The 22,078-nt window shown below is 42.6% G+C and overlaps 1 protein-coding gene across 1 annotated transcript in view; it reads left to right on the top strand.

Annotated features, from left to right (window-relative positions):
* LOC310691773 (scavenger receptor cysteine-rich domain-containing protein DMBT1-like) overlaps positions 1 to 22,078 on the top strand; it is a 40,785-nt gene that overhangs the window by 11,888 nt on the left and 6,819 nt on the right. The window contains exons 6-8 of the mRNA XM_083471790.1: positions 9,755 to 10,069; positions 12,401 to 12,700; positions 16,396 to 16,698. Of these exons, the coding sequence (XP_083327916.1) occupies positions 9,755 to 10,069; positions 12,401 to 12,700; positions 16,396 to 16,698 (918 nt within the window). The remainder of the gene's footprint in view (positions 1 to 9,754; positions 10,070 to 12,400; positions 12,701 to 16,395; positions 16,699 to 22,078) is intronic.

Raw genomic sequence — 22,078 nt, forward strand, 5'->3', positions numbered from 1 at the left:
TGTGCACGTTTTCACCTTTGCGTGTTTGCACGCCTGACAATCAAGAAACTTAGCACATGATTTCATTTTGCACCCCTCAGTGCACTCTGGGATCTTCTTCATGGAACCCCATGATACGTGAGCCAGACGTCGGTGCCAGAGGTGGGCACACGCATCATGGACTGGAACGTTGGCACACTGTGCTTGAGCCACCTCCGTGTCATCTGGACCTGCAAAAGAAGCTTCTAGCACAAACAGCCTGTCTTTACAGTCAACACTGACTAGTTGCTGTACATTCTTAGAAATATAACACATATTATCCTCAAAGCACACTCTGTAGCTATCAGCAAGAAGAGCACTGACAGATAGCAACACGCAGGACAGTCCTGGAACAACAAATGCCTGTATCGAATCCTGTAAGAAAGAACAAAACAGTGAGCCAGACTGCATGAGAGCATGTTTAGTTCCATCTGCTAAACAAACTGTTTCCCCAGAAGATACAGAGGTGCAGTTCTCCAGGAATCCACCAGAGGGCACGAGATGATAAGCACCTGAGTCAACCACAAAGGTCAGCACAGCGTCCTGTTGACAACTCTTGACCGATGCCATTTTGTTGTTGTTGTTTAGTCGTTTAGTCGTGTCCAACTCTTCGTGACCCCATGGACCAGAGCACGCCAGGCACCTCTGTCCTCCACTACCTCCCGCAGTTTGCTCAAACTCATGCTGGTAACCTCGAAAACACTATCCAACCATCTCGTCCTCTGTCGCCCCCTTCTCCTTGTGCCCTCCATCTTTCCCAGCATCAGTGTCTTCTCCAGGGAGTCTTCTCTTCTCATGAGGTGGCCAAAGTACTGGAGCCTCAGCTTCATGATCTGTCCTTCCAGTGAGCACTCAGGGCTGATTTCCTTGAGAATGGATGCGTTTGATCTTCTTGCAGTCCATGGGACTCTCAAGAGTCTTCTCCAGCACCATAATTCAAAAGCATCAATTCTTCGGCGATCAGCCTTCTTTATGGTCCAGCTCTCACTTCCATACATCACTACTGGGAAAACCATGGCTTTAACTATACGGACCTTTGTTGGCAAGGTGACATCTCTACTTCTCAAGATGCTGTCTAGGCCTGTCATTGCCCTTCTCCTAAGAAGCAGGCGTCTTTTAATTTCGTGGCTGCTGTCACCATCTGCAGTGATCATGGAGCCCAAGAAAGTAAAATCTCTCACTGCTTCCATTTCTTCCCCTTCTACTTGCCAGGAGGTGATGGGACCAGTGGCCATGATCTTCGTTTTTTTGATGTTGAGCTTCAGACCATATTTTGCGCTCTCCTCTTTCACCCTCATTAAAAGGTTCTTTAATTCCTCCTCACTTTCTGCCATCAAGGTTGTGTCATCTGCATATCTGAGGTTGTTGATATTTCTTCCGGCAATCTTAATTCCAGCTTGGGATTCATCCAGCCCAGCCTTTCGCATGATGAATTCTGCATATAAATTAAATAAGCAGGGAGACAAAATACAGCCTTGTCGTACTCCTTTCCCAATTTTGAACCAATCAGTTGTTCCATATCCAGTTCTAACTGTAGCTTCTTGTCCCACATAGAGATTTCTCAGGAGACAGATGAGGTGATCAGGCACTCCCATTTCTTTAAGAACTTGCCATAGTTTGCTGTGGTCGACACAGTCAAAGGCTTTTGCATAGTCAATGAAGCAGAAGTAGATGTCTTTCTGGAACTCTCTAGCTTTCTCCATAATCCAGCGCATGTTTGCAATTTGGTCTCTGGTTCCTCTGCCTCTTCTAAATCCAGCTTGCACTTCTGGGAGTTCTCAATCCACATACTGCTTGAGCCTTCCTTGTAGAATTTTAAGCATAACCTTGCTAGCGTGTGAAATGAGTGCAATTGTGCGGTAGTTGGAGCATTCTTTGGCACTGCCCTTCTTTGGGATTGGGATGTAGACTGATCTTCTCCAATCTTCTGGCCACTGCTGAGTTTTCCAAATTTGCTGGCATATTGAGTGTAGCACCTTAACAGCATCATCTTTTAAAATTTTAAATAGTTCAGCTGGAATACCATCACTTCCACTGGCCTTGTTATTTGCAGTGCTTTCTAAGGCCCATTTGACTTCACTCTCCAGGATGTCTGGCTCAAGGTCAGCAACCACACTACCTGGGGTGTACGAGACATCCATATCTTTCTGGTATAATTCCTCTGTGTATTCTTGCCACCTCTTCTTGATGTCTTCTGCTTCTGTTAGGTCCTTACCACTCTTGTCCTTTATTATGGTAATCTTTGTATGAAATGTTCCTTTCATATCTCCAATTTTCTTGAACAGATCTCTGGTTCTTCCCATTCTGTTGTTTTCCTCTATTTGTTTGCATTGCTCGTTTAAGAAGGCCTTCTTGTCTCTCCTTGCTATTCTCTGGAAATCTGCATTCAATTTCCTGTATCTTTCACTATCTCCCTCGCATTTTGCTTGCCTTCTCTCCCCCGCTATTTGTAAGGCCTCATTGGACAGCCACTTTGCTTTCTTGCATTTCCTTTTCATTGGGATGATTTTCTTTGCTGCCTCCTGTACAATGTTACGAGTCTCCATCCATAGTTCTTCAGGCACTCTGTCCACCAAATCTAAATCCTTAAACCTGTTCCTCACTTTCACTGTGTATTCATAAGGGATTTGACTTAGATTGTATCTTACCGGCCCAGTGGTTTTTCCTACTTTCTTCAGTTTAAGCTTGAATTTTGCTATAAGAAGCTGATGATCTGAGCCACAGTCACCTCCAGGTCTTGTTTTTGCTGACTGTATAGAGCTTCTCCATCTTTGGCTGCAGAGAATATAATCAATCTGATTTCGATGCTGCCCATCTGGTGATGTCCATGTGTAGAGTCGTCTCTTGTGTTGTTGGAAAAGCGTGTTTGTGATGACCAGCTTGTTCTCTTGACAGAACTCTATTAGCCTTTGCCCTGCTTCATTTTGATCTCCAAGGCCAAACTTGCCAGTTGTTCCTTTTATCTCTTGCCTCCCTACTTTAGCATTCCAATCCCCTATAATGAGAAGAACATCCTTCTTTGGTGTCACTTCTATAAGGTCTTGTAAGTCTTCATAGAATTGGTCAATTTCAGTTTCTTCAGCACCAGTAGTTGGTGCATAAACTTGGATTACTGTGATGTTAAAAGGTCTGCCTTGGATTCGTATCGAGATCATTCCATCATTTTTGAGATTGCATCCCAGTACAGCTTTCGCCACTCTTTTGTTGACTATGATGGCCACTCCATTTCTTTTACGGGTTTCTTGCCCACAGTAGTAGATGTGATGGTCATCCGAACTGAATTCGCCCATTCCCGTCCATTTTAGTTCACTGATGCCCAGGATGTCAATATTTATTCTTGCCATCTCATTTTTGACCACCTCCAACTTACCCAGGTTCATGGTTCTTACATTCCAGGTTCCTATGCAATATTTTTCTTTACAGCATTGGACTTTCCTTTCGCTTCCAGGCATATCCGCAACTGAGCGTCCTTTCGGCTTTGGCCCAGCCGCTTCATCAGCTCTGGATCTACTTGTACTTGCCCTCCGCTCTTCCCCAGTAGCATGTTGGACGCCTTCCGACCTGAGGGGCTCATCTTCCAGCGTCATAACTTTTATATGCCTGTTGTCTTTGTCCATGGAGTTTTCTTGGCAAGGATACTGGAGTGGCTTGCCGGTTCCTCCTCCAGGTGGATCACGTTTGGTCAAACTCTCCACTATGACCTGTTCATCTTGTGTGCCCTGCTCGGCATTGTTCATAGCTTCTCTGAGTTCTTCAAGCCCCTTCGCCACGGCAAGGCAGTGATCCATGAAGGGGGACTGATGCCATAGAGGCTGCTAAATGTTTATGTTCAGAGCCCTCTCTGCCAGCTGCCTTCGGCTTTCCTTTCCCACGTTTCGAAGAGCCCTTTATCTGGTTGCTACGGGAGACGGCCTTCGGCTGTTCCTGTGCCTCCACTGGACATTCTCTCACAAGATGGGAGGGGCACCACAGCGATAACAGCGACGTGTAGCAACAGCTCTCACAGCTTCCTCTTCAGCCATTCCTTTGTTCCCTGCACCCCTGCCTTTGGGTGCACAGCCTGTGCCTGCACGCTCCCCAGCACTCTGGTTGTGGGCCTCTACATCACGTGGCATCTCGGAGACAAAGCAGCTACTCCCAGCTGTAACTTCAGGAACATGGCCAGCAGCCCCCACTGGGCTCTCGGCTTCCTCCCTGCTCTTGGCTCCTGCTGAGCTTTCACACAGACTCCTCAGCACCTGCCAGGCAGCCTAAGCCGACTCAATGCCCTCCAGGTGGGGCAACAGCAAAGCGTCCACACTTGCTTTCAACATGCAGAGCTCTCTCTGCTCTCTCTCACTCAGCAGAGCCTCCAGGTCTGCTGCACCATCTCCAGCAGCAGCTTGCATGGGTGGGGTCGGCTCCTTCTGGACTGGACTCCAGAGCCCTGTGGCCAAAAACCACCCCCTTGCACTTCTGGCCCAGATTTCCCAGGTCTGGTGGCCTGTGAGCTTTTCAAACGGGACATCATAACAGCCCTGGAGATCAGCCATCTCCTTCCCCGGTGCTCCCTTGGGGCTTTGAAATACTCATGCGTACTGGCCGGCTCCGAGGAGAGGCCTCCAGCGACTCTTTGCAGCACACAGCTTGCAGCCAGAGAGACTCCCTGCTTTCCTTACAGGCAGAGCCTTAAAGCTGGTCTTCCTCCTCCGGCAGCCTAAAACAGCAGCTTTTCGGCTTTTCAGCTTTCTCAGCACACAGCGCATCAAAGCAGGCTTTCTCTAATTGCGTATCACTGCCGTCCATAACCTGAGATGATTTATTGCTCAGATAAGCCTGGCGTCCAGCCCGCTCTCGCTGCGCAACCTCTGCCAGGCCTCGGCATTCCAAAGTCCACATTCCAATGCTCTGAGCAAAAGCAGAGTCCAGCAGCGGTCAGAGAAAGCTGCTGCCTTTTGTGCTTCTTCAGTGTGCTTAAACAGAGTCTCACACAGAGCTTTACTAGTAACTAAAAGCAGCTTTATTACAGCAGAAAACTATCCATTGTCTATCACAGCAAGCAGCATCGTGAAAACACGTCCTCTCCTCTCAAAAGCGAAAGTAGAGAGAAGACAAAGAGCTGAAACTCTCGGAAGTGACACAGAGTCTCTCCCCACCCCACAGTAGGCAGGACGTACAGTCTGAGCTGTTTAACCCTGTAAGCTCAGGTTCTCCTCACAGCTTTGCCAGAAGTATGTGAGGTGAAAACAACTTGACTCAATCTTATATTTCCTTGACATCTGATGGGAGGGTGTTCTGCATTTTAAACCCAAGGCACGATTGTATTAAATAATTCATGGAAAGGGTGATGGTGTTTATTTAGGAGGATAATGTGGGGGGGCAGGGTAGGTGGCTTAATTCTCAACCCCTCTATTTCATTCATTAGATCCCAAATTATAAACAAGGTTATATGACAGCTGTGCCTTTCAAAAAACAAAAAACAAACAACCCTCTTTTTCCCCATCAGAGGTCCGCCTAGTGAATGGCTCAAGTCGGTGCTCTGGGCGGATTGAGGTGTTTCACAACCAGCAATGGGGGACTGTGTGTGGTGCTGGCTGGGATTTACAGGACGCCCATGTTGTGTGCAGAGAACTGAGCTGTGGAAATGCCTCCAAAGCATTTGGTGGAGCCTTGTTTGGCCAAGGATCGGGTCCCATCTGGCTGGAGGGAGTCAACTGTACGGGAGAAGAAGCGTCCCTGTCCATATGCCCAAGAAAGTCATTGGCAGAGCACAGATGTGATCACAGCCAGGATGCAAGTGTGGGGTGTTCAGGTAATGTTGTAGGAGAGGTTTTGTTTAGTGTATCCTGTGTAGAGCCAAAGATCCAAAGCAAGCATTTCTAGATGAAAGCTGGATAGATTCACTCTTCTGGTGGCAGAAAATCGTTGAGAGAGAGAATGGCAGGAATGTTTGGCAGGTACTCAGGTAGAGAATGCTAGCTCTAAAACTGGCATTAAAGGTAAAGGTAAAGCTACCCCTGCCCGTACGGGCCAGTCTTGACAGACTCTAGGGTTGTGCGCTCATCTCACTCTAGAGACCGGGAGCCAGCGCCGTCCACAGACACTTCCGGGTCACGTGGCCAGTGTGACATCGCTGCTCTGGCGAGCCTGCACCAGCGCAGCACACGGAACACCTTTTACCTTCCCGCTATAAAGCGGTACCTATTTATCTACTTGCACTTTAAGGGTGCTTTCGAACTGCTAGGTGGGCAGGAGCTGGGACCGAAAGACGGGAGCTCACCCCGCCACGGGGATTCGAACCACCGACCATACGATCAGCAAGTCCTAGGCACTGTGGTTTTACCTACAGCGCCACCCATGTCCCAAAACTGGCATTAGTTCCTCCTAAACAGGAGCCTACAGTTGGAGCATTTATCCATCAATTCTTCCTTATGCTTAAATCTCCATATATCCATTAAGTTACGGTTTTCTACTAAATTGAAAAAGGTAACGGGTAGTGTCCCTTCCTCTGAGTCTGATTTCCTTATTGTCCTATCCATATCCAGGGAGACTACCCCATTAGTATCTCACATCAGAATTATTTTTGGATCCATATAATCAGTTTTTCCTCTAATATTTTGTAGTATTCCGATTTTCTTTCATCATCTTTAAAATTTTGCTGCGGGTCGTATTTGTCATTTACATAAATTACCACTCCCCTTTTGTGTGTGTGTGTGTGTGTGTGTGTGTGTGTGTGTGATGCTATAAATTATTTTCCTAATCTTTTGTTTATTAAGACTCTTCTGTGTTTTTTGCAACATGTCTTCCTGAAGACAAATTATATCCAAATTTTGTTTTTTAAAAATGTGTTCTATTTTGTTTCTTTTTAATTTATTATTCAGTCTATTAACATTCCATGTCAAAAGTTTTGAATCCAATCTTATAATTTATATACACTTTATGAGTCTTTTTGTTTCTCTTCTTCCTGTTTATCTCCTCTATCTTCCAGGCCTGTTTCTCCCTCAGTTGTTTTGACTCCAAGTTGTTTTTTATATTCCCTCCAAAACTGACTTGTCCTTACATCTATGCTTTTCCCCTTTGTATGAAAATGAGTTCCCTTCTGGAAATTCCCACCTGTACGGTATATCATTTTCTCTCAATGCATCTGTCAGGAACTTATAGTTACTTCTCTTCTTTAACAATCTGGTCAGAATCTCCTTCAAGATTATGATGTTTGTATTGTTAATACACACTCTTTTTTCATAGTTCATCTATAGTATCCTACCTTTCATCTCTGTTGAATTGAATATCACCAGACAATCCCCTGGTAGTTTTTTTTTTCAATTTCTTACCAGCCTGCTATTTCTTTTATTATTTTGGCTCTTCTCCTATATATCCTCCTCCACACTCTCTGGGATCCTTCAAAATCTCAAAGTTGATTCTTTCTGCTGAATTTCCAGCACTGCAAATGAATCCCATACAGTTTCCTGCATCATACTTAATCCTACCGCATCTTACTTAGACCTCTCATGAGGTCTTTCAGCTCTTTTACCCTGTTTGTTTTCTTAGTTGTTTCTTCCAGGCCTTGTGTCTTTACTTTTAAATGTTGCATGGGTTTTCCTAGTTCTAAAGTTTTTGTTGATAATTCTTTGATTTGTCCAGTTAGGTCCACCACTGATTTTGTATTCTGTTCGATCTTGTTTTCCACCCTTTCCAATTTCTCCTCCAGATTCTTTGCATTATCTTTTATATCTTTCCTTAATTCAGAATACATTTCTGAAATTTCCATTTTGGGCTTTGGTTCTTGGGTGGAACCTCTTCTCATCTGGGCTGGAGTTGTTCTTTGTCCCACTAGGGGGGATAAAAGGGGAAATGAAAAGGAGGGTGGAACTTTCTCTTTGGCTGTTTCTATGTGCCTAATGTTAGTTTCTCTTTGCCATTGAGCAGTGCTTTGGAGTCACAGGACTCTGTTTACATTCCACACATTCCAAAGACAGTCCAGGCTGTTGGAAGTCTCACAGGAGAGGAGATGGATGTGACGTTACTGGTTTCCTGTTCCTTTGTTCCTTTGGTTCAGTTGCTCTCTGCTCTCACAGGGAGAGGATGTATTTTTCTTTGCTCTGCGTAGCTTAGTAATAAAGCATAGCATGTAGCCATAAATCTCATCACTTCTGCTGCTTTGGAAACTCTGCTTAACGGGAATGTGCCTGAGGCCTCATCAAAGGCTCAGGTTGTTAATTATTCGTCGGGGGCGATTCTGGAGGAAAATGAGCTTTATCAGCTTGGCCGAGCGGAGATCCCGACACCTAATCAAAAATGGAGAGTCTGAATAAAAATCACACAAAGAGAGGGGGCCCCCAAACACCCACAAATATTATACCCATATGAAACATGAGTTTTCAGCTTCTTCCAAGCCCAATCCTCTCGCCCTTTGAGGAACTTTATTTCCAGTTAAATCTCTATCCTCGACCTGTATTTCAAATAACCAAGACTGCAATAGAAAGAAAGAGGAAGGGGAAGGCAAAAAAAGGTTTATTTATATATCCAAGTTGCCAGTGGAGTTGGTCACCTCTGGCACATTCATATGAGATGTACTCTCAAACAAGTTCTTGAAGGTTGTGTCCAAGGATTTCGAGAAGATGACTGCACAAATGGAGAATATGCCGGCATCATGTGCTCAGAGAGTACCATAAAATAGCCATAGAAACTGACTACACCAAGAAACCCGATTAATATGACATTGTATTAAAAAGAGCTATTTTTTATCATTCTTAAGACAAAATTCTAAGAAAGTGTTATTATAGTTGTGGATGGGGGACTTTGGATAAAGAATGATGCTTCATGTTTTGTGAGAAATGGTGCTTCAGAGTCTGTTCATTCCAGCCCTAAAGTGAACCCAATTAAATTATTTTGAATTATCTGGTAAACTGCAGTCTTATGAGAAGGTTAAAATGTTGAGATGATCATGAGTTTACAGTGGTACCTCTGGTTACGTACTTAATTCGTTCCGGAGGTTCGTTCTTAACCTGAAACTGTTCTTAACCTGAAGCACCACTTTAGCTAATGGGGCCTCCCACTGCCGCCGCATGATTTCTGTTCTCAACCTGAAGCAAAGTTCTTAACCCGACGTACTATTTCTGGGTTAGCGGAGTCTGTAACCTGAAGTGTATGTAACCTGAAGCATATGTAACCCGAGGTACCACTGTATATGTGTGCCGCTGTATACTCAAAGCAGCTCACAACCACAAATAGAGTAAAATATAACAGCATTTCAAGGTAAAGCATTCATGGTTCCCCCACATCTCTCTCCCTCTCCCCCTCTCTTTTCCCCCAACCGCACAATGACAATGACAATAGTGTTCTCATACCAAACATAAACAAATTGTAAAAAAGGCTCCTACATGATGAAATCAAGGAACCTCAGTAGAAAAATCATGTAAATGCAATCCAGTAGTTCAACATGTAAAACAGGAATTGTGAATAACCGTTATAGGAATTGATTATAATCAGCTTTAATATTTAGAAAATATTTAATTATTTAATATAGAAATTAATAGGGGCTAGGTAATGTATATGTAATAAATCTTTATAAGGAGTTTGGGAATTTTTACCCCTGGTTAAAATTTCATGTTTGTGTATAGTGGGAAATGTGAGCAACAGACAAAAATACTAGCTGGAAATGCCAGCATGGCTACCTGCCCACTTGTTGTGCCTCAGCCTAAATGGAAGAATGAGGAACTGGAAGGTGGAGAAACAAAATTTCCTTTAATCTTTACAGATCTCCAAACCATCAGATTGGTGAATGGAACAAGTCCCTGCTCCGGAAGAGTCGAGGTGCTCCACAATCAGCAGTGGTTGACCGTGTGTGATGAGGGATGGGATCTGAACAGTGCCAACGTTGTCTGTCGAGAAATTGGCTGTAGCCCTCCCTTGTCAGTCCCAAGAGGAGCTCATTTTGGAAGAGGACATGGTCCTGCCTGGTTGACTGGTGTCCATTGTCAGGGAACAGAAGCTACGTTCAAGGAGTGCACCCCAAACAACTGGCAAACGAAAGACTGCAGCCATGGAGAAGGTGCTGCCGTTGTGTGCTCAGGTAACATAAATGCTTAGACACTAGCTGAAATTTGAATCATGACTGTTATGCCAAAAGTTGGCTTCTCTTGAGCTCTGATCATGCTGTGAAGGGGCAGAGGGTGAGCCTTCCGCTTCTTGTTGCATACTCTTTTCTGGGTCTCATCTAGAACACAATTCACAACATTATATAGGTTCCTGCAGTGTTTCTTCTAGGCTTTGTTCTGCCTCCTGCATCATTTTTGTTCTTTCTGTTCGCTTTTGGTTGGGGTGGGGGGTGGGGACCAGAAAGGACACCATACCAGTTTAATGCAATGGCTGAATTTGAAATAACTAGCTATTTTAATATCCAGAAAACCTAATTACTATGGACATTTTACATATTAAGTGGCTATTTCTACCCACAAGTCTTCTGGGGGAGGGTGTACAAGGGGAAGGAGTGCCCTCCCAGGACTCTGGGGTGCCCTGGGAGTCTCACCACACTTACTGCTAAAATAGTAAAAACTAGTGAAGAAACAAGGGGGGGGGTAGAAATTCCTCTGCTGTGCTGAGATTTTGAATATATCCAAATGATGACAATAGCCATAAATTCTGGAAATTTTTTAAAAAATCATTTTTATTAAGTTTTCCATTTTAACAATCCAATCAAATCACATTGAATGTTCTAAATTATACAAATTCATATCAAATAGTCCAAATATTCTGCCTAAATTATAATTTTTTTGTTGGGACTGTTGGCTATTTGCAGTTTAGTAGCGCTGCAGAGAGCTTGCTGGGGAGACCATGCATTAAAAAGGGACTCAAATATAACTTAAACAAGTTTTAATAACAAAAACAAAAACTCCTCATACACTAAATACATCAACAACAAACCAGACCCAACCACCAACCCATCCCCCAGGGTAATGGGAGAGCTAGGTGCTGCTCCTTATATACTATACCCAATTGCTGACACAGCTTGATTAACACAACTGGTATGTTTTACAGCTGTAAGACTGGGTCTCGTTATTTGCCTTGGCCCTGGCCCTTAAAGACATATACAACTTGTGAAATAATAATGAACCTTCACATTTTAAAGTGACCATTCAACAGGGACTTCCCATGCTTCAAGTTCAGGGGGGCTCTGATCGTGTCATATCTCTGCTGCCTTGGATAGTCTTTCCAATACAGTGGTGCCTTGCAAGATGAAAAGAATCCGTTCTGTGATTCTCTTCGTCTAGTGGTTTTTTCGTCTTGCGAAGCAAGCCCATTGAAGGATTCGCGGATTAGCGCTATTAGCGGCTTTTAGCGGCTTATCTGCTGATCAGATCAGCTGATAAGCAGCTTAGAAAAAGGGGGGGGGGAGGAAAAAAAACCAGCAGGAACTCGCAAGACATTGTCATCTTGCGAGGCAAGCCCATAGGAGATTCGTTTTGCGAAGCACCTCCAAAACGGAAAACTCTTTCGTCTAGCGAGTTTTCCGTCTTGCGAGGCATTCGTCTTGCGGGGCACCACTGTAGTTCCTTTAAATCTTCCTGTTGTTAACCTTCCTTCTTTCATGGCCTCTGAGTTGTTTCTGCAAGCGAGTTGAAATAAGCAATGATGTGTTTCTGTGTGGATTTAATATGTATGAGTCTCCTCTATTGTTGCAGTATCTCCTCACACGCTGGTGTTTGTGCTGATTCAATCCAAAAGTCATTTCGCTGCTGGCAGACGCCATCTTCTCCCAGTTCCGATGAAATCAAATCTCGGCGTTTGCTCATTAATTTTCCCAGACTGGTTTCATCAAACATTAGCCTTTGCAGGGGAGATTTACCACATCAGACTTGAAATACAGATATAATGACATATTAAGAGCTCGCCTCCCCCTATAACTATTTATAACTCTGCAGCTTGGAAATGGCAGATTTCCAAATTAAAAAGTGCATCACATCTCAACTTTCTAGGAACCCGTCCAAAGTTTTTTGAAGTCTCTCCAGCGGTTAACGAGATCCTGCTTCTTTCTAAAATCAGCAATTGGAGAATCTTTTATCTTCTTCCAGGCAATTCAAAAAACAAAAGCTTTAATTATATAATATTGTTATTTCCACACAGTTTATATCAAAATTCTGGAAATTGGGGTGGGTGGGTGTCAAAATGAATATTTAGCTTAGTACAAGGATATTTTTAAAATGAAAACGATGCCCCCCCTAGTGAGAATCAACAGACAAATATCTATCATTGTTGAAGAAGTGCCCAGTTTCAGGCATGACTTCCAACAAAACAATTCAATAGATTCTGTTTTGATGAGCTCTGTTCACTAGGGGCAATAAAAAGGAAGGATGAGGAATGTGAGAGGTGGAGATATAAATCTGTATTTTTTCTCACCCAACAGAGATCAGATTGGTGGGTGGTTCAAATATTTGCTCTGGGAGATTTGAGCTGTTCTACAACTGGGATTGGATCCCCCCATGTGAAGACGATTTGGACTGGAACAGTGTCCAAGTCATGTGCCGGCAACTTGGCTGTGGACCCATCCTGTCAGGATCATCAGCAGCTGTTAAATATAGACCAAGTTTTGTGCCAGCAAAAAAATTCACCTGTGAGGGAACAGAAGCTTCTCTCAACTACTGCCAAGGAAGATATGTCTCTAGAAGGATGTGCTGGCCTTCCTATGCACGTATTGAATGCTCAGGTAATATTAATTTCCTCGTTTGATTTTTAATCCGTTTAAAACTCACTTCCTATGAAATGTCTCAAATCATTACAGTAATCAAAACAATGAAAATGTTTATGTATAAAACAATTATAGTATATTCAATTAATAAAGCAATTCAGTATATAAAAAAATTTCAAATCCAATACAGGATTTAATGTTTCAATGTTGAAAAAAGAAAGACTTTAAATGTTGAAAAAAGAAAGACTTTAATAGGCACCAAATAGGGAATAGAGATGGCGCCTGTCTGATACGTCACAGGAGGAAGTTCCAAAGGGTGGGTTCCACCAGGCTGAAGGCTTTGTTCTAATGGACCTCCTGATCAGATGCTGTCTGCAGGAGACCTTCTCCCAGAGAGCGCAGTGATTGGGTGGGCATGTAAAGGGTGAGATGATATTGCCTAACATGTGCCCTCCTGACCACTTCAGTTGGTGGAATTGGCACTACTACAGGTGCCACATAATACCCATTCTGCATCTGTAAGTATTCAATTGTTTAGTGTGGCAGTGTCTCCCTGCCTATTGAAATCCAATTGGCGCCTTCATTGTACTCTTTCCAGTGCTTGTTAAAAACACTTTTGCTCAGACAAACCTACCTAGGTGCTTAGAAATGCCGGTGTGAATTTTAATCTGTTTGAGTCTCTTAGGTTTTGTAGGTTTTTGATGTGTTTCAATTTTTTCCTGATTTTATAGTTTTATCTCTTTGTAAACCACTTTGAAGTTTTGTACACTATAAATTTTATGAAATGAATGAATGAATGAATGGTCATGGAAATACAGCTCGTCCTAGGTAGGATCTTTAACTGTCTTAAATAAACAGGCAGGGCCATAGATAACCAGCAAGACCATCCTGTAGGTACCTGTCAGGGAACTGCCATCAGAGCGAAAGGCGAAGGAGAGGCTCCCCGATTCTGCAGGAGAAGGTACCAGCACTAGGGGGAGACGCAGCTTGGTAGAGGAGGAAGGAAATCGGCATAACACCAGGGATCAAGGAGGGGAAATGGGGGAAGCGGAGGGAGAGCTCCGGGATTCTTCCCTGGACGTCAGTGAGGAAAGCACTGGTCCTCCACTACCCACGCCCTCCCTGCGCAGAAGACTCCCGCGCAATGAAAGGCGGAGACGACTGGGAGTCAAACAGCTTTTATGCTGGAAAAGGTTTAAGAAATGCCCACAGACAGATTCTGCTAGCGACTGAGGCAGCCACGCTGAGATGGGCTGTGCAGTCAGGACGGTTTAACCAAGGCAATTAAGCCCCCTAACGGGGACAATTTACGCACGAGTAACTCAAACCCATTACAGTACCCCTTGATGTATTTAATTAATCCTGCTGCAGCAGGTCGGTACCTCCAGGTCAAAATAATAATAATAATAATTTTTTAAAAAATGATATTTATTGAACTTTTTTTAGAATTACAAAAAAGAACAAAGCAGAAAAAGAAAAAGAAGAAAAAACAAAGAAAAAACAAACCACATCAAACAATATATATTCAAAAAACAAAAATACACAGCAAACACACAAAAACAAATCCATCATTCTCGAATCCTCAACTTTCATTACCTTCTTTCTTTGACCTCCTCCTCCTCCCTTTTTTTGTATCCTAGTTGTTAATTGTCGCAGCAAATCCTTTCCATATTTCATAATATTCTGTCTTTACATTACTTTAATCTATTTTCATCTTATCTTAAAGAGAAACTTAAAGCTTAAAACTTAAATCTTATTTTTACCAACTTCTCATAACCATAATATTGTTACCTAATTCTTTAAACATTTTTGCTAAAGCCAAGTAATTTCGTTCCAACATTTTTCTAACATTCATCAATTTTATAAAACAATCCTAGTAATTAAAAAAAAGAAATAAAAACAATCCAATCTTCATCCAGCATCCCTTCCTCCTGGTCATGGTTTTGTCAGTCCTTTTTATCCCATTAATCTAGCGCATTAACCTGGTAACCTTATATCCGAGGCCCTTAAGTCCCTTTCATGTCCCTTCTGCGGCTCGTCTTCATATTCTCCTTTCACTCGTGGGAACTCCAGCTTGGCAATGTTTTTGACCCTTTTCAACAAATCAGCCCCTTTTCCATAGTCCAGACTAAACTCCATGTGGTATTTAAAAACATGTTTCAGAATCCCTCCAAAATTAAGAGCCCCCACAGCCCCAAACACCTCACGGCCCATTGCCAGACTTGAAAAGTCCAAACATCCCTGCATAGGGGGGTCTATCCAACCCCCCATTTCCAAACCAAACCAAACTTTATCTTTCCAAATCTGGCTTTTTCCAAGTTCATTTGTCAAATCCAAAAGCTCATGTTCCTGCAGGGCCACAGCTCCCTCCATCTCTGGCGCCCAAGATTCAGCAACATCCTCTTGTCTCATCTGTCCTGTCAGGGCACACTCCTGGTTTAATTCCTGGGTGGGCTCCATATAGTTTCCCAGTGCCTGTTCAAAAATTCTGATTGCATCAGTCATCAAATCCGTCTTCTCATTTAATTGTTCCAGTAGGGCATTTGTTTTACAGAGAGCACACAACAGAGCTTCTGAATACATTGTCCTTCAAGGTCAAAAGTCTGTTCCCACGATTGTAATCTGTAACAGCTGCAAGCTCTCTGGAATTGGTTACAGTTTCACAGTCTCCCTCTAGGGGGAAAACTTCTATTAGTTCTTTCTTTTAAGGACAAATCTAGCAACAAAGTTTCCTTTTTCAGATATCTTGTCAATATTTGTTCCTTTAAAATGCGAAGGGGAACAGTGGAATCACTATGTTTCTCTTCTTTTAGCTAACTGTCAAAAACGTTTGTCTCTGGTCAATGAGCTTCAAAAAGACGTCAGTCCTGACACCCTGCTCCAGGATCAAGACGGTGGAAAGTTACTTTACTTTAAACTCTCTTCTGCAGGTTTAAACAGTCCAAAAAAGATCCCCCTTCTTCTCCTGCTTCCGAAGGGGGTTCAACAATTTTAAATGATGAAAGTTAATCTTTTAGAAGCGATTTTTTGAGCTCTAGTTTACCTTGTCTTTGCTTTAATCTGTCTACAAAGAAACGGAAGGCTGACTTCCTGTTTAGACCTTCCCGTTTCAGTGCCAAATTGAAGTAAATTTTTAAGTCCAATTCCTTTCTGCTCGCAAGTCCTTATTTAAAATCCAATTGTCCGAAATTTAAGTACTCACAGGTGATTATTTTAGAAGCCAAATTGTCCCACTCTGGGCGGCTCCCAATTAAAAATAGTATAGCGTTAAATATTAAAAACTTCCCTTAGGATGTCTTCTGAATGTCAGGTAGTTGTTTATCTCTTTGACATCTGATGCGAGGGTGTTCCACAGGGAGTTCCACAAAACTCCTGTGCTGATCAGTAGTAGGACTGCAGCTATGAATAGCCACTGGAGCCTAACCTAGCAAGATAGCAAATGAATAAATTAATACATTTATTCTGAATGGGATCTGCTGGAGCCTATTCAAACTCTTTTGCTCCCTCCCTCCTCCACCAATCAATCCCCTTTTCTCCATTTCTGTTTTGTTCTGACTGTATTTCCCACAACAGTACAATATGGCACTACAAATTGCTATGATGCATTGCTGATTGTTCTTCTTCTTTTTATTGTTTTTATTCATTGATTGTATTGTTTGAGGAAAACCAAAACCAGAATTGAAAAGTTAAAAAGCCTTTTTCAATCTCTGCAGGGATCAGATTAGTGAATGGTACAAACCGCTGCTCTGGGAGAGTGGAGGTGCTCCACAACCAGCAATGGCTGACGGTGTGTGATGATGGCTGGGATCTAAACAGTGCCCGTGTTGTGTGCAGCGGATATGGCTGCGGGGAAGCCTTGTTTGTCCCAAGAGGAGCTCCCTTTGGAAGAGGATGTGGTGCCACCTGCTTGGCTGGAGCCAAGTGTCGGGGGATGGAATACAGATTTAAGGACTGTGACCTACACTGGGAAACACATAATTGCAGTCATGGAGAAGATGCCAGCGTTGTCTGCTCAGGTAATTCTAGGTTGAGAGAAATTGGCTACAAAATGAATCAGCCTTTTTCTCAACAGCAGGGTCCACTTGAAGTTTTTTGGGGGAAATCATGGGAAGTGGATGGGAGGGATTTTTTTAAAAAAGTTTTTTTATTAAGTTTTTACAATTAAAAAAATCATAATTCTTCCAGATAAGTCACAAAAAGAAATAAACGTACATCTGCTTTCCCCCCACCTCCCACCGAAGGACTTCCCTCAACCTCCTCTTCTGATTCCTTATAATATTTTCTCATTCTGCATATTTTAGTATATCTTAATATCATTCTCCTTTACCTAAAATGTTCTATTTTTCCCAGATTTATGCCAAACCATTAAAATCCCATATTATACTTGTTTGTTTTCAAATCATTCTCCTTCATATTTCACATTCTATTTTGTTAATTAGTCATACCTCGGGTTACAGACGCTTCAGGTTGCATTTTTTCAGGTTACGGACTGCCGAAACCGGAGTACCGGAAGGGGTTGCTTCTGGGCTTTGGCAGTCGCTCATGCACAGAAGTGCCAAATTGTAACCCGTGCATTTGCAGGCGTGCAGGCGCAGCTTGTGAATACTGTGGGTTGTGAACGTGCATTCCGCATGGACCACATTCGCAACCCAAGCTTCCACTGTACAAGTGTTTACTCAAACCCTGCTAATGAATCTAATTCTTTACAATGTTTCTGCATATATAATGTAAATACATTCCAGTTTTTTAAAAAATCTCTATTGTCTTTATCTCTTAATCTTGCTGTGAGTTTCATCATCTCTGCATATTTCATCAATTTAAGTTGCCAGTCTTCTTTCGTTGGCATCTTGTCGTCCTTCCATCTTTTGGCTAAAAGGATCCCGGCAGCCATTGTTGCATACATAAATAAGTCCTTAAATTCTTTTGGTATTTCTTGGCCTATAATGCCTAATAAGAAAGCTTCTGGTTTTTTATTAAATGTTATTTTAAACATCTTTTTCATCTCATTATAAATCTCTTCCCAATAACTTTTAATTATTTAACAATTTCACCACACGGGTAAAAAGTCCCTTCTTTCTCCTTGCACTTCCAACATATATTGAAACTTGTTTTATACATTTTGGCTAATTTAACTGGGGTCATGTACATCGATACATCATTTTCATATAATTCTCTTTCAAAATTACACAATCCGTAAACGTTAAATCAGTTTTCCATCATTTTTCCCACTCTTACATTTGTATATTATCTCCTATATCTTGTGCCCACTTAATCATTACAGACTTGATTTTTTCATCTTTAGTTTCCCACTCTAACAGCAGACTGTCTCCTTCAGAATTTTGGTATTATCATCTACAATTTCTCTCTGAAATCTGGACAAAGTATAACTAAAACCTTTCTTTGTATCCTCTTTAAAAGCCTAATTTATTTGGAAATATTGTAGCCAATCATTTACATGCTCTCTAATATCCTTAAAATCTTTCAACTTTAATTTCCCTTCTGTTTCCGTTAAGAGATCCCTATATGTAAGTCATTTTTTTCTTCTTGTCTATTTTCCTTATAGAGGTTGCTTCAGTTGGTGACAGCCCCCATGGGGTCTTTTGTTCTACTAAATCTTTATACCTCTCCCATACTTTTAGAAGTGATCTTCTGATTTTATGGTTACAGTGGCGCCTCGCAAGACGAAAAGAATCTGTTCTGTGATTCTCTTCGTCTAGCGGTTTTTTCGTCTTGTGAAGCAAGCGGATTAGCGGATTAGTGCTATTAGCGGCTTTTAGCGGCTTATCTGCTGATCGGATCAGCTGATAAGCGGTTTAGCGGCTTAGAAAAGGGGGGGAGGGGAAAAACCCGCAGGAACTCACAAGACATTGTCGTCTTGCGAAGCAAGCCCATAGGAAATTCGTTTTGCGAAGCACCTCCAAAACGGAAAACTCTTTCATCTAGCGAGTTTTCCGTCTTGCGAGGCATTCGTCTTGCGGGGCACCACTGTATATAATCCTTTATGTATTTTTCCTTTATGCATACTTCCCATAAGTACGCATGCCATCCGAATCTGTTGTCATGTCTCTCCAGTTCTAATACATCTGTATTATATAATTTGACCCAGTCCCGGATCCAGGGAACACAGGCAGCTTCATAAAGACTCTCCTCCCTGCAAGGGAGGGGAGTGGCTGTGGCCGGGAGCTGGACTCCGCCTCAAGCAGGGGGCATTTGCCCCCTGCCTCCCACCCACCTGGCTGGCGCCCACGCCCTCAGCCAGGCACCCAACCAGGTGCCTTCAAGGGGGTGTGTACAGCAGCCTAAATTGCTGCGGCGACAGCCTCCAGCCCTCACTTTTGTCGTCCCGTCGCGAGTCACCCACCCTCCACTCCCTTAGAGCAGGGTTTCCCGTTTTCTTTTGGCCTTGCTATGGACCTTAGGTTGGTCGCCCTGGTTGTCCGGGGGGCCTGGTAGGAATTTTTCCATTTGGCATTAGGCCTTTTGGTTTTTTGCCTACCTCGTAGCAATCGTCACAACTTTCATGGTATTGGTGGGTAGGTTAGGCATTGGAATAATGTGTTGTGGTATCGAAGGGCTAGGTGTGGCCATCGCCTGCGCCTTCAATTTTTGGGTATTCCGTTAAAGGAATCCGGCGGTCGTGTATTCTGTCCGATGCCTGCTTGGCGGGAGGCCATGGCACGACCCTCGGTGACATCAGGGGAGAGCCTATAGTTGGATTAGCATCAACAGGCTCCACCTACTGGTGAATAAACCCCCTTGTTTTAGACATCCAATGCCTAAGCCAATACCTTTTCACTGCTGTAATCAATAAAGTTGTGGCCTTTTCTTGCCCATTAACCTTATATCACGTGTCCTTGTGCTTCATTCCACTGCACGGGGTTCGGGTCCTCGAACCACAATATATTTTAAAGTCTGGAAGGGAGAAGCCTCCTCTGTTTTTAATATCCGTAAGTACCGTAACTTGTATTTTATTCTTGGTTTATTCCCTTTCCAGAAAAAAATAGAAATATCTTTTTGCCATTTCTTAAAGCATACTGTGTTATTTATTACCGGGACTGGCTAAAATAAAAACAACATTTTTGGAAATACGTTCATCTTAATTACTGCTATCCACCCTAATAATGATAAATTCCTTCTTCCCCATATTTCTAGGTTCCTTTTTATTTTGTTCCAAATTTTTTCATAATTGTCTTTAAAAATATTTATATTTTTGGTTGTTAACCAGACCGGCAAATATGTGATTTTTTAATGGATCTCTATTTCTACATTTTGTTGTAATTCTGTTTTATCTTAATAATTTCTTTACTAATAATTTTGTTTTATTTTTATTCAGCTTAAATCTTGCCACTTGCCCAAATTCCTGTATTTTCTCTAATACCCTCAAAAGAGAATTTTTAGGATCTCCCACCATAATTACAAGGTCATCTGCATATGCTTTAAATTTATATTCCTTTCCCCCTACCATAATTCCTTTAATGTTATTATCTGCCCGGATATTTCTCGCCAGGACTTCCAAAACCAAAATAAATAAAAGAAGTGATAGGGGACATCCCTGATTTGTTCCTTTCTGTATTTTACATTGCTCTGTTACCACCTGGTTCACAATAAATTTAGCTTTTTGATCAGAATATATAGCTTAAATCCCTTTCCTAAATCTCACCCAAAGTTCATCTCTTCAAGAACTTTTTTCATAAAATCCCATGAAACATTATCAAATGCTTTTTCAGCATCTATAAACATCAGGACCGCTTGTTTTTCATTGGAAGGGAGGGATATTAGTCCTTTTTTTGTACACCACTTTCTAGATTTTATGTTGTAGAACCAGGCACAACTTTAAATTGGCTGTAACTGCCAAATCTTTCTTTAGTAGTATTTGCCAATACAGCAAGTGAACTCTGTAAGAACAATTCTTCTTCCTCTGGGCTCCAGTTCTCCTCTTTCCCTACATTCTTGCCTTTTCTTTTTTGGTTTCAAAAGTGGTGACTGAACTGACACTTGACTAATTTTATCCAATAGCCAAGGTTTGAATAACTTGCAAGTCTAACATTCCAGAAACATCATTATTTCAGCAGCATCTCAGGAATCAGCTTCTTTTGTGCTCATCCACTATACATTCTCATTTATATTCAGTAACACTATCTTAATTTGACCGGATTTTGCATCAGCAAAAAGGAATAATGGCACATTTCCAGTGGTGATGATTGTGTGCAGCAGAATGCATGTCGTATCTCCATAGCTCCATTCTTTTGCCATGAAAGTAGGCAGGTTTGCTCTGCCAATTAGGCCAACAGAAATCTATTTAAACATTTTGAGGAAGACTTCTGTAATGGGAATTGGGGTTGCTTGTGCGTAAACTGCAAACTGCTCCAAGCTGGTTGTATAGTTAAACCTTTCCCTGGTTTGACAGCCCTTACAACGCGACTGTCTCAGTCACTGGCAGAATCCGTCAGTGGGCGTTTCCTAAACTTCTTCCAACATAAAAATTCCTTGACTCCAAGTCTCCTCCTAGATTCTCTGCGCGGAAGCTTTCTGCGCAGCGTAGGCGTGCCAAGCGGAGGTCCTGTGCTCTCTCCGCTGATCTCACTGGAAGAGTCTCGGAGCCTTCCCTCCGCTGTACTCTCAGCCTCCCCTTTCTTCCTGGTGTCCCCTGGATTTCCTTCCCCAGCGGAAGCTCTCTCTCTCTCCTTGCTAGTTCCCTCCCCTGCATCATTGGGGAGCCTTACCTCTCCTCTTGCCTCTGATGGCAGTTCCCTGACAACTTCAATTTTGAAATTCAGGATATTAAAAGCTTATTTTTCCTCATTGTTTTCTTGAAAATGCTTTGCAATTGTGGTTAGTTGCATTGGCACACTGGTCCAGGACCATATTCCCTCATAATACAGTGGAACCTTGGGTTACATACTCTTCTGGTTACATACGCTTCAGGTTACAGACTCCGTTAACCCAGAAAAAGTACCTTGGGTTAAGAACTTTGCTTCAGGATGAGAACAGAAATTGTGCAGCGGCGGCGCGGCGGCAGCAGGAGGCCCCATTAGCTAAAGTGGTGCTACAGGTTAAAAACAGTTTCAGGTTAAGAACAGACCTCCAGAACGAATTAAGTTCTTAACACGAGGTACCACTGTACTTCTGTGGAAAGCAGGTGTATCTGAAAGTCATGTTCTCTCAGAGATGGTGTTTTTTTCAGCATGTTGCTCTGCAAGTAGAGAGGACACGCCCTTCCAAGGCAAGGGATATGACTTCCAGATAGAGCATCTTTCCACTGATGTATTCTTGGGGGAAATGGCTTTTGGGGATGCTTCCACCACTTGCTGCAATGGGAAGAACAAGTTAAAGTTGTGTGTGTGTGTAAAAGAAGTAAGAAGAAGAGAAATATATTCAATCCTGCATTCTGAAATA

This window comes from Podarcis liolepis, assembly GCF_965112155.1.
Source record: "Podarcis liolepis genome assembly, chromosome: 13".
Classification (NCBI taxonomy): Eukaryota; Metazoa; Chordata; class Lepidosauria; order Squamata; family Lacertidae; genus Podarcis; species Podarcis liolepis.